General features: G+C 41.7%; 1 protein-coding gene across 1 annotated transcript; it reads right to left on the bottom strand.

The window, feature by feature from the left end:
• Nucleotides 1-3,111: 3,111 nt before the first annotated feature.
• On the bottom strand, nt 3,112-4,035 carry LOC134657198 (uncharacterized). Its single transcript, XM_063512752.1, has one exon. It carries the CDS (start codon nt 4,033-4,035, stop codon nt 3,112-3,114), a length of 924 nt encoding a protein of 307 aa, XP_063368822.1.
• Between the last annotated feature and the right edge of the window lie 9,911 nt (nt 4,036-13,946).

Below are 13,946 nucleotides of genomic sequence, written 5' to 3'. Positions count from 1 at the left end.
CCGGCCGTCGATGCGAACGTATGTCCCATAGCACTCCCTCTCAAGCGAAGCGAATACGTTTCGTGACTCTGCCCGATCTTGTTACGTACGTCTGTGTGTCTGGGCTAGTTGCAGGAGGCTGGCTGACGCTTGTGACGTCTTCATTGTAGATGTAGGCTGGCTTCAGACGCTCAATGGTAACGACAGTAGTTCGTTGTGGCATTTGTATCTTGAAATACTTGTCGTAGCGTTTGAGAACTTCGAACGGGCCGTCATATGGTGGTGTGAGCGGGGGTCGCACGGTGTCATTGCGCACGAATACGTGGGTGCACGATGCAAGGTCCTTATGCACGAAAGGTCTTAGTTGCGTGGCGTGCGTCCGGGTTACTGGTACAAGTGATGACATAATCTCTGACAAACGTCGTACAAACTCTGCATCTTCAATCGTCGACTTTGTAGGTACGAAGAAATCAGCTGGCATGCGTAGTGGGGATCCATACGTCATCAATGCAGGACTCAGGTTATTATCGCTGCGTAGTGCGGCTCGTAATCCAAATAAGACTGTAGGCAACTCTTCGGACCATCTTGAACTTTCGCCCCTTGCCATAAGAGCGGCTTTCAAGGTGCGGTGGAGCCTCTCCACTTGAGAATTCGCCTGAGGGTGGTAGGCAGTGGTACGTATTCTTGTGGTTCCAAGTTTCTTCAGGAGAGCGTTGAAAAGGTTTGACTCGAAGGAACGACCTTGATCTGTCGTTATGCGTAGCGGACATCCAAATCTCGTAATCCAATGCTCGTACAAGACTTTAGCGACAACTTCAGCTGTTATGTCGCGTACTGGTATTGCCTCGGGCCACTTCGTGCAGCGGTCGATCATTGTGACGCAATATCGATAATCATTTGATATTCTTAGGGGTCCCACGATATCGATATGCAGATGCTCGAAACGTTGAGATCGCGGGAACTCGCCGATAGGTGGAATCACGTGACGATGTATTTTGGCTCGTTGACATCCAATGCACGCTCGGGTCCAAAGTGCGACGTCTCTGTTCATTGCTGGCCAAAAGAACTTAGACGCCATAAGTTTCCTGGTTGCGCGTACACCTGAGTGACTTATATCGTGTTGCGCTTTGTAGGCAGCATAACGATAAGCGATAGGTAAGTACGGTCGTGGTGTCCCAGTTGAGTGCTCGCACGTGATTGGTCTATTGATGGCTGGTAACGTGACTTCAGTGAACTTCAGATTTTCTTGAGTTTTCAATTTTATTAATTCTTCATCGGTGCGCTGGTCGGTGGCTAACTTGTCGAAATCGATGACGGATGGACATTGTATTTCTTCGATTCGTGATAAGGCGTCAGCGATATTGTTTTTGTCGCCTGGAATATACTGGATGCTCGAACAAAATTGGCTAATGAAGTGCAGTTGGCGCTCGCGTCTTGGAGTGTCGCTGTTGCTCGGTGCTCGCGTAAGTGCATGCGTAAGTGGTCTGTGGTCCGTGTAGACGATGACGTCATTGCCTTCTATAAGTCGTCTGAAGTGCTTTACAGCTGTGTAAATCGCTAGGATTTCGCGATCATACACACTGTAGCGGCGTTGCGTCGGACTCAGGGCCTTCGAGAAAAATGCCAGAGGTTTCCAAACATTATGAACCTTTTGTTGGACTAGTCCTCCCACGCTGTGGTCTGATGCGTCACTCATGATACATAGAGGAGCGCCGTGAACGGGATACGATAGCGTAGTAGCTTCCAATATGCTTTGGCGGCATTTCTTGAAAGCTTCATCTGATTCGGGGTTCCATTCGATCGGAGTCTTGTCATTTTTCTTAGAGTTGTGCAGATACTTGTTGAGTTGAGACTGGAGTTCGGCTTGATGTGGTAGGCAGTCACGGTAAAAATTTAACATGCCTAGAAATCTTCTCAGCTCGCAGACTGTCTTCGGCTTTGGGTAATTCGATATTGCTTCGATGCGCTCTTGAGTGGGACTGATGCCGTCGGGTGATACTTCATAGCCGAGGAAGTTGATTTTTCTTCGTCCGAACTCGCATTTATCGACATTGAGAGTTACGCCGTATCTATCTAGGCGTTCTAGGACTTGTCGCAGTAGTGTTTTGTGCTCTTCTTCATTTTCAGAGGACAGCAGAAGATCATCGACGTAACAGAAACAGCCATCTATGCCTCGCAGGACGTCGTGCATGAATCTTTGGAATGTTTGGCTTGAATTGCGGAGCCCGAACGTCATTGAGTTAAATTGAAATAACCCAAACGGTGTGATTATTGAAGTTTTCTGCGCGTCTTCTTTATTCATGGGTATCCAAAAATACGCCATCTTCAGGTCTAATTTCGAAAAAATCTTCTTATTGTGCAACTGGTACGTAAAATCTTGAATTCGAGGTAGCGGATAACGATCGGGTTGCGTTACGGCATTCAGACGCCTATAATCGCCGCATACACGTAGAGTGCCATCCTTTTTCTTAACGACGTGAAGTGGACTTGCCCAGGGGCTGTTTGAGGGTTGACAGACGCCCATTTCCATCAAGCGTTCGAATTCAGCCTTCGCCGCGGCATATTTGTCGGGCGGCAGTGGGCGTGGCTTGGCGAAGAGTGGAGGGCCTGTAGTCTCGATGAAATGCTGTACGTTGTGCTTGGCCGGCGTTTTCAAAGACATTGGTCGCAGTACATTAGGATACTGTTTGAGGATCTCGTAGTAGACTTGATTGCTGCTGATCAAATGGACGGTTTGTTGAGTGCTTGAGACTTCTAACGCGTTGACTTGCAGTTCAGTGGTTTTATCAATGAGCTTCTTTTGATCTAGGTCAGGTAGCAGCTTGTAGTGCCGAAGGAAATCAGCTCCGAGGATTGAAGTCTTGATGGCAGCCACGATGAACGTCCAACGGTAGTCGCGCCGTAGCCCCAAGTTGAGAGTGATTGTTTTTTCCCCATAGGTTTTTATCGGCGTGTCGTTTGCGGCGTAAAGCTTGTAGGTGCTTGATATCTGGTTCTTCCTATGATGCGACGATAGTACAGATATTTCGGCGCCAGTGTCAACGAGGTAACGTTCTCGAGAGTTGCGATCGATGACACATAGGCGGTTGCTGACTGAAGGTACACCGACGCCCGCCATAGTCGGTGTAGGCATTAGTTTTCCGGTAAGTTAGTTTTCTTGCTGCACGGCGATTCACATCTTCGTGCCTTGTCTCCGAATCTGAAGTGGTATCTGCAGAGCCACCCAGGATCACCCGGCTTGCGTGAAGTGCGTGTAGTTCCATGCGCTGACATAGATCTCGAACGGGAACGGCTGCGAGAGCGAAAGGGACGGCGATAGCGTTGCCGGCCGCCGGACCGAAAGGCTGCTATTTCGAGTGTCAGATTGTCGAGCTTCTGGGACAACTTCTCGAAAAATGTGTTTTCGCTGCTCTGCGGGGTTTGAAAATCTGTGGCTCGTGTGACTGCAGCAACGGTGACTGGCTCGGTGTGCTCTAACATCTTGTCGGCCATGGCGGCGAGAATGTCTAGTGATGACTCGTTGTTGACAGAAAGGACTGTGCGTACTTGTACTGGGAGTTGGTTCATCCACATGACCTTCAAACCGTCGTCTGGTACCATATTCTTGCCTAGTTCTCGCATTCGCCTTAAAAGCTGTGTCGGCTTCTGTTCCCCCAGCTCGAGACCGCTGATGAGCTTCTGGAATTGCCTGGACGCAGACTCTTCGTAAACAGAAAGGAGACGAGTTTTCAGCGCGTTGTACTTGCCAGTGGATGGCGGCTTGAGAATGATGTCGCTAACTTGTTGAATATCAGCTGCTTGCATAACGCCGAGTGCATATCGAAATTTCTGGTCATCGCTTGTCTTCAAAGGTTCGACGATGGCTTCAAACTGCGCAAACCATAAACGTGGATGTTCGCGCCAAAACGGTAGTAATTTGGACTGGATGGAGATTCCGGCTAGATCGTAGCTTGATGACGGCAGCTGTGGCGCATTCGATGCTGTATTTGGTTCTTGCGGCTTATCTTTGTGTATTTTTCGCTGATCTTGAGCTCCAGTACCTTCGGTGTCAGACATCTTCTAAACGTCGCGAGGTCACCAGATATGGGAGTCCAGGCAGGAGGAGCAGTGCAAACAGCGGTATAATCAGTTAAATAATGAACATTTATTGAAATGCATCGTCGTCTTATATACTATTCTTAAACCTACGAAAAACAGAAAGATAGGTATCTTAGAACTGCAGAATATAATCTACCCTTTGACGTAAATCGCGCCTCTCACGAGTGCGATGGCATATCTTCTATCCCGCTCACAATCGCCGGTTGCATGAAGTGGGTAGTAGAAAATGCAGCAATTCAGAACTACCGCAGAGAATGTTGCTTTCGAGAGTAGCACGCCCTGTCTTCCATCTCGCTCCAACCGTTGCGTAAATACGTGCGCGCCGCCTGCGCGCGCCTCAGTTGCGTCCGGCCGTCGATGCGAACGTATGTCCCATAGCCTTATAGATTCGTCATGTCTGTCTGTCTGTCTGTCTGTCTGTCTGTCCGTCCGTATGTCACAGCCACTTTTCTCCGAGACTATAAGAACTATACTGTTGAAACTTGGTAAGTAGATGTATTCTGTGAACCGCATTAAGATTTTCACACAAAAATATAAAAAAAACAATAAATTTTGGGGATCCCCATACTTGGAACAGAAAATCGAAAAAAATGTTTTTTAATTATCAATGGTGTGTTTAAATTTTACTAGCTTCTGACCGCGATTTGGTCTGCGTGGGATGATGAAAATGATTAATAATAACTATTCTATGTCATCGTAATCGGTTCAGCGTTTTAAGCGTGAAGACTAACAGTTATTTAATTATTTTGGAATTTATAATATTAGTATAATTAGTAGGGATTAGAACAACAAACAACAGTGTTCTGCTGTTTTGTTGCGCTACCTAGATTCTTGTTCTATTTAATTTTTAAAAGTTTAACAAATAAATAGAAAACGTCTATACTTAAAAAATATAGCGAAATCAAATAATTTCTGAAAGTGAGTATCTAATAAAGAAAAGGGGAAAAGATTTTATTAGAGATATTTACCACTAGCTTTTCGGTGAAGGAAAACATCGTGAGGAAACCTGCATACATCTGCGAAGAAATTCAAAGGTGTATGTGAAGTCCCCAATCCGCATTGGGCCAGCGTGGGGACTATAGCCTAAGCATGACAGAAGGCCTGTGCCCAACAGTGGGACGTATATAGGATTAAATTATTCTCTTTATTTACTTGAACTCTCTAGGCTAGGTGATTTATAATATGAATATAAAAGTAAAATATAAAAACACTTACAAAACAATAGAAAATACATATAAACACATTATAAAAAACCTAACCTAGGGTGCCGCCAGCAGCGGGGCAAGGCCCAAGCTGCCGGTGGTCAGGGCCGCAGAGAGAGGAACCGGCGGACTATCCGCGCCGTGTCCAAGATCACCGCCTTCTGCATCTGGCCCTTGATCCAACCACCTAGCGAGAGTCTCTCAAGATGTTGGTCGAAACTCTTCGCTATTAGACCGTTCGCTGAAACAACTATCGGGACAATGATCGTCGAATCAACATCCCACATGGCGGTTATCTCGTGAGCCAAGTCTAGGTAGGATTAAATTATTATTATTATAATAATATTAAACTTAAAATTGTACGACACTACATCGATTCGTAAACTACTTAACCATTTGTTTTATACAATGAGATAGAAACATAGGTATGTATTAAACTGTTTAGAGGACAACGGTTTCACTCACTTGATTTGAAGTGCACGAGTTGCAGTCGCCGCGAGCACTCGAGCCTGAAGAAGGACCCCCGAAGGGCCCGAAACATGTCGCCAAAAGCGACTAAAAATTCAAGTGAGTGAAACCGTTGTCGTTTAAACAGTTTAAAATATGTCTCACGATTAATTAGATAGTTACATTATAATATACACAAGTTTCTATTTGTGTACAAACGAAGTCAAATTAGTATGTAAATTTTATTCAAATTAGGAAAGTTAGTCAAGTAATCACACACGGCATAACGCGCCGTAATTCCGGCCCTGGATTATTATAAGGCCCTCAAACCAACACGGGATTAGAGCTAAATTATGGGTAGACACGGAATGAGTAGAGTCTGTTCGGAAAGAGAAGAGTCGTGGAATGTATGGGGCCCAATACATTCCACGACTCTTCTCTTTCCGAACAGACTCTAGTGGGCCGATTTTTGTATCGTTGTCATTTCCGTCCGATTTAAATAAAATTTGGTGGATGTACTTGGTGAAGCAAATCTTGTCACTAGAAAAAGGCGGCAAATTTGAAATATCGCGGGTTTACAACACTACGTTTGATTTGTTCGAGAATCGCGTGTCATTTATTATTTTACGACCGGTCTGGCCTAGTGGGTAGTGACCCTGCCTGTGAAGCCGCGGTCCTGGGTTCGAATCCCAGTAAGGGCATTTATTTGTGTGATGAGCACAGATATTTGTTCGTGAGTCATGGTTGTTTTCTATGTATTTAAGTATTTGTATATTATATATATCGTTGTCTGAGTACCCACAACACAAGCTTTCTTGAGCTTACCGTGGGTCAATTTGTGTAATAATGTCCTATAATATTTATTTATTTATATCTTATCTGTGGAACTGTTTTGTTTACATTTCATTGTTGTTCGATGTACATTGCTGCTTTTTGTTCGTTTCCTACCACACTTTAGTTACCATACTTTAATTTGCTTTACATTTTCTACTGACATATTCAGCTTGACAGACTATAGATAGTTCCCTATTCTGTCCAATATACGCGCTGTTTCACCGTAAGTCCTAAAAATCTCTCCTGTGTAATAAAATGTATGGAACTTTCGTAACTTTCGGATTAGATACTTATCGATGTGCGCTGAAAATGCAAAAAAAAAATAGTTTTGTACTTTGTACCTTATCCTTATCTATACGTAATTTAATTATTATTGATCTACATCCCGGAAACATAGGTACGCCAGCCTTTTCTAACCTACCACAACAAATAGAGACGCCAAGCTTTCCACACCTAAATTTAACACACAGGCCAATTCGAACGTACACTGACATCAGAATGATATTTGAATCATGTTATTTAGTTGTTGTGCATTTCACTCGTAAGTATATTTTATTTTTGAAGTGAAAACTCCTTTAGCAGCGCTGTGCACTTTTTGAGGTGGGGAAAAAATGTTAAACTCGCGACAGATGATAAGGCATAAGACGGACACGTGGCCTGATCGAAAAACTTACAATGTCATTGAGTTTTTCTTTATTGATTTGAATGCCATCTAGTGAGTTTCCCTCTAACTGGTATTAATATAACTCTAGTACTAACAGTGATGGGGTTTCAAGTAACGCGACGAAATAACGCTAGATGGCGTTAACCTCAATTATACAGACATTTTGCACTAGTCATTGAGTTTTCACTTCTGCCGGCACTCCCGGAGTGCACCCCGTTGTTTTTTTTTATTTTGTTATTTATTTTATTACACAGAAGTTAAAACTTTTTTGTTAAGGATAAAGCCACAAAACTACATTTGTTTGACTGTGGAGTCTCACTATTCTGTAATTAATTAAATTTATATTATAAGTAATATATATCCGAACATGTACATACCTATCGGCGCGGGCGCGACGCACGATAGCTAGATAACATGATTAAAATGTCACTTAATTATTTATTTAAACTTTATTGCGCAAAATATATACAACAATGTATAAATGGCGGACTCTTCTCTACCAGTCAACCATAGTGCATAGGGCCAAACAGAGATACCTACTATTGGTGTAGAGAGAGGAACCCGTGTGTGTCATTCTGATGTCAATGAGTGTGGGTTCGAATGGGCCTGTAAATTGAACACATTTGAAAGCAATTTGGCGGTTGGCGGGGTTTACCTTAAGTTTGGTGGCGACAGGGGGTGTAATTACTTTACAATAAGGGTCGCGTTATTGGTGAGAGTTTGTGGTAAAATTGTTGCGATGGTGTCAAGTTTAATGTCGTCTTTTATTTCATTTTAGTAATACGAGTACATATACCATTCGATTAAATACATGCTTTTAATACCTACATTATATTATTCAGAGTTTCCCTCGAGAAATTCGCTTTGCTGTCGTAAATGTCACAAATCGGGGCAGCAACATCGTTTTTGACATTAGCGGCGGCAATGCAGTCGGCAGTAATGTTGTTCTTCAATACTGCTGCAGTAATGCATCCGACTACATTACTGCAGGAAACGTCAAATATGTAACGAGCAATTTCAAATCAATAATTTATAAGTATAATTGAGAGCGACAAAAAAAAACCATCCATACAAATTTTCGATAGCTCCTGTCTCTTAATAATACTGTAGGTAGTTAATATACATCAACATGTGTAAATATATTTTCTATGATGTTAATATTTTCTATCATCCAGAGAGGAAAATGGAACTTCCTGCCTCACACAGCTAAACTATGGAATGAACTGTCGCCTGCGGTATTTCCGGACCGATACGACCTTCAAATCTTCAAGGAAAGAGCGTACTTCCATCTTAAAAGCCGGCAATGCACTAACAACCCTTCTGGTGTTGCGGGTGTACATGGGCGGCGGTAATCGCTTACCATCCGGTGATCCGTCTGCTCGTTTGCCTCCTATATCATAAAAAAAAACTATATACATAGAGAAACGGTCGTCCACTGCTCTTAAGATGCCCATATCTTTAACTTCGAATCCGCGCGAAGCGCTCAGAGGGGCTACCACGAAAGCCTAAATTCGCAAATTGTGGGTGGGAATTAATCTTTCTCTTTTTTTCCAATGCAGGCGTAATTAGAGAGACAGAGACAGATGCCCGCAATTTGCGAACTTCGATTTTCGCGGTTATAGCTCAGATCTAAGCTGTAATTGGACTTTGAATTGCGCTACTTGTAAAGGTGCTCGGGGACCGAAGATCGATCGGTTTCCGAAACTTGCCCTGACTTGGAAACTTGGTGTGTGCTCGGTATGAACGGATTATGGTTCCACTTATCAGTGCAGTTACCCAGTATTGCCGTGTCCCAAGCTGCATCTTACACAATTTGCTGAAAGGTAAAGTCGTCATCAGATATATCGGAGCGGCCGAGGTGTCCACAATATGTGAACACGCACTCTAACGCCGTGACAATAGAGGCGTGTTCAGATATTTGTGAGCGCCTTAGCCTAGGGCTCCTGATATCCGTGATACACGCCGATCCGTAGCTACGGGTTCTTAAGCCCGGCGGTACTAAGATCACGAATTTCACGAACACTGCAAGGTACGTACCTCGTACCTGCGTTCGCGTCCGGATTCACGTGACACGCCGTGACACGCCATGATAGATTAGATTAGATTAGATTAGATTATTTATTTCATGAAATAAATTACAGTACAACTTTGCCTAAGCCAAAATTATAAGAATTTACATCACAATCGTCAAAAACTAAAAACTAACATGCATGAATTCCATAAACCCGTACGTAGCCCGTACCTGCGTTCGTGTGCGGAGCTTCGGGCTCGGTTCCGATGGATACTTATCGCACGTCCGATACGCACGCCCGGGAGAAAAATAAATAAGGACTAAGTATTATTTAATTGAGTTACCACTTAGTATATTGAATACGGGACGTTCGTCGGACAAACATTTACGTGTGAATTAAACTTAAATTGTATTTTTTGCATCGATTTGAATATAATGGTTATATCTAAATAATTTATGGAGTTATTCTGTTTTCTGTATAATCAGCTATTGATTTTAGTCAAAACTTAGAGACCTGCCCGTTGCATTGCACTAATATAAATATAAGGTGTAAAACTCCCTAGTAAGTATCATTATAATTATGAACTTAAGCAACGCTATGCTACTGGTTGTTATTATTAAGTCAAGAGAAGACATTGTTTCTGTTAAGTATTAATTAAATGAATGAAACATACTTGTAAAAGCTTGCTACTATCAAAGAATATAACGTAGCCTAAATATTAACAAGGCAATCCTAATTCAAAGAAACAAAAGGGTAAATTTCTGCAAATCTTCGGTAGGTATGATAAAGGTAATACAGGTAAACAAATTCAACAAAAACACATGTACGGGGCCACGGAAAAAAAGTACACAGCTGCAGTTCTTATCAGTTTCGAACATTCGGCACATTAAAGAGTACTGTTTATTTCTAGATTGAAGGTAATAATGACATATTATTGTTAGAGTGTTTTATTGTATGACTAACAAGCTAAGCCAACCTACCGGGTTTTTTTTGTAGATAAGAAGTGCAGTTGCACGTGCAGACAAAGATAATAAGATTTGCGAGCGACTTATTAAAATGAAACAAACAATATACATAAGTAGCTGTGGGCTTTACCTTTTGTTTGTGAAGTTGAAAGAAGTGACCGCGATGTTTTGTTTTACAAATTCGTGGTATTTTTTTATTTAATCTGGAGGGGGCAGTTTAGAATTTATTAAAGTAGCTATTCATTGTAATTAATGTTTGGTTCTTTTAATTTATTACTGATTAATATTTAAAAGGCCGTACTATTGGAAATAAATTTTAATTCAAAAGTAATGAAACGGAATTAGAGCTATGAATAAAAAACTCACGATACAGTTTTATTCGTAGCTCTTAGAGACCGCATCGTATCTTCACTCAACGTCGCGGGCGGACCGAACCGGCGTGTTCTTAAGATACGTGAAGCCGTGATCACGCCTACACGGATCTACACGGATTCACGTACCCTAATTTCACGTAACCGAATGTCACGTGCGGAACGGACCAGAAAACCGTTGCCGTGATTCACGAAACCGGGCGCACGGCTACGGGTTCACGAATCACGGACACGACCGCGAGCACTGCTTAGCCGCTCCGATATATCTGATGGCGACTCTACCGAGTACACTAACATTTGTTCAGCTGCTGTAATGCTGCACGACATTGCTGCCGACTGTATTAAGTTGCTGCCACAAATGCATTGCCCTTCATTTAAACGTATAAAAAATCAAATTTTTTTTTTGTGGGAGCCCCCTCTTATCTCTGGGCCACACTATACATAGTTCGTTTTCCTAAGCATAAGAAAAAAACCGGCCAAGTGCGAGTCGGACTCGCGCACGGAGGGTTCCGCACCATCAACAAAAAACAAGCAAAAAAACGGTCACCCATCCAAGTACTGACCCCGCCCGACGTTGCTTAACTTCGGTCAAAAATCATGTTTGTTGTATGGGAGCCCGACTTAAATCTTTATTTTATTCTGTTTTTAGTATTTGTTGTTATAGCGGCAACAGAAATACATGATCTGTGAAAATTTCAACTGTCTAGCTATCACGGTTCATGAGATACAGCCTGAGGGCCTACCGCGAACCACGTTCGACGTGTTACCTCCCTGTCACACTTACGTACGAATTTACACGTGCGACAGAGAGGCAACAGGTCGAACGTGGTTCGCGGTAGGCGCTCTGGTGACAGACGGACGGACGGACGGACGGACGGACGGACAGCGGAGTCTTAGTAATAGGGTCCCGTTTTTACCCTTTGGGTACGGAACCCTAAAAAGGAAACAATCTTGACGTGTCTTTTTATTGAAAAACACTTTTGAGAAATAAGTCACGGCAAATATATGTAACAATTATGGATCATATGCGATTATTTTCATTTTTTTGCTTTCATAAGTAATAGTTAAAAAAAATTTAAAGCGTTTTCTTCAAGATCGCGTAGTCTTTTTTTAATGCTAAAAAAACGAACTATAACGGAAAATAATCCCAGTGTAGCCGTATAAAAATTGTCAATTATCGCGATAATCAACGGCGTTTCGCGTTAGTATGGCCCGGGCATTAAACAATCTATCAAACAAGCAAATGATTTGTAAAGTTAAATGTTTTAATCGCGCTATGATGCCTTCACAAACACTTTAAATCCGAAACAGTAATTTATACCATTTACAACCACTTCATGCACAAAATAAAGGATATAACGAACGCAAATAATATTTAAATTGTTTAACAATATAATTTTCATTGTGTATTCAAAGTTGAGTCGTAAATCGTGAGTGATTGAGTTTAAATTACAAATTATTGAGCCACCGCGAGTTACTCCTGACTTTTTACTTTAAGGATGTCTTATGCGTGAAAATTGTTTGTTTAAAATAGATTCTGTACTTATTACAACAAGGTTGCCTTTGCAATGTAAAGTCGAAGAGGAATGTGAGGAAAAAAGAATGAGGTACCTATTTGTTCTGAATAATTTATTTCACGCAAAATATGGCGCGTTCGAGTGAATAGGTAAATATTATTGGATGTTCTCAAAAGCTACGGATTTTACGGTACCGCGATTGTTAGCCGGCTTTTTTATTTATTTTCTGTTCTAAATGAGGTCAAACGTTGATTTAGAACGTTTTATTGACTTTCACGAAGTGCTTCGCGTTTTTCTTACAAAGATTGAACGGAAAATGGAAAAGTGGCTTTATTTTAAAATTAAGCAACGAGGATTATACAGGGCCTGGGCCATGTAACAGGAGTAATAAATTAAACTGTAGGCTGTAATCCTAATGGCTCGTCTACACGATGGGCCAACGCCGGCCACTCCAAGGGACGCAGCCATGCGGTAGAATGAAATAGCAATATCACTTGCTCCCTCTAACGCATAAATGCGTCCCTTGGAGTGGCCGGCGTTGGCCCATCGTGTAGAGGAGCCATAAAACTGATCAACATTCGACCAGCGACTTTTATAAATATGTAGTAGGTACCTAACTATTGTTTTGATTTTTAGTACACTTTAAAGTTTATTTTGTTGTTTAAAGCGTACTGCTGCAGTATTTTAGTGCGACATTACTGCTGACTTCATTCCTGCCGCGAATTTCAAAATTGATGTGGTTGCCCGGATTATTGATCCTGCTTAAAATTAAAAGTTTTAAAAATTCGCAATACGTTGCGTCTTAGAATAAACTTTAAAGTGTACTCAAAATCAAAACACTAGAAAACTTAATAAGTACCTAATGTAAGTAAAATTCTTCCTCCATATACTTAAGTACCTACTTGTTATCTCGGTTGGTTTTGACACCTTACACGTACTGAGCTGCGCGTCGCCGCGAGCGAGAAAAGTTTTACTTACGAGTAAGAAAGATAAGTTGCTTCAAAACAGCAGACAGCTTTGAGGTTTATAATATCTACTTTATATACATTTAAGGCTTCTATAGTTCTCTAAAACTAAATTAGATTACTTTAATTTGTGTTATTTTAAGTAGACATAGTACTATTTAATTAAACTATAAACCGAAATAAATGTAATATACGAAGGAAAAAAAATATTACAAGGCCTACAGTGTCCAGAGCAGAGAGAGAGAGAGAGGGGGCGCCACAAGCCCTCAGGAAATTATCATATTATTATTGTGAGCCTATTGTGTCCCACTGCTGGGCAAAGGCCTCCCCCCTCTTCCTCCATTCATACCGGTACTGAGCTATATCTTATAAATTGTCATATTATACTTGAAGATTTGGACCCATGCCACTGTGACCGGATGGTCGAGCGGTCTAGGCATCTGTCAAACATCAAACATCAACATTTATTCAGCAAAATAGGCCACAAGGGCACTTTTACACGTCAACATGGAATTTACATACAGCAAAAAAAACACATCAACAATTATAAAATACAACTAAGCCGCAAATATCAGATCAAACTAAAGTATTACATCTGTCGCGTAAACCGAGGACGCTGGTTCGATTCCAGCTCTGGACACTGGAAGCGTTTTCCCTTCGTATATATATGACATTTATTTCGGTTTAAGCTTCACATACTTAATAACGCCAAGTCAAAATTGTGACAGAAAATCTCAAGTTTCTCGGAAAGTTTAGTAATTCCGCGCAACTCGATAAAGAGAAAAGTTTTCATAAGCTGAGATACAAGTCTTTGTCTTCGGCTAAAATACAACTTACAAACACGTTTACCCTGTTTAGTTTTCACAATCAAAGTGAAAATATAGTAGAATAA

This window comes from Cydia amplana, chromosome 19, assembly GCF_948474715.1.
Source record: "Cydia amplana chromosome 19, ilCydAmpl1.1, whole genome shotgun sequence".
In the NCBI taxonomy this organism is placed as follows: domain Eukaryota; kingdom Metazoa; phylum Arthropoda; class Insecta; order Lepidoptera; family Tortricidae; genus Cydia; species Cydia amplana.
Note: the sequence above shows the minus strand (reverse complement) of the source record. Positions and strands in the feature narration are given on the sequence as shown.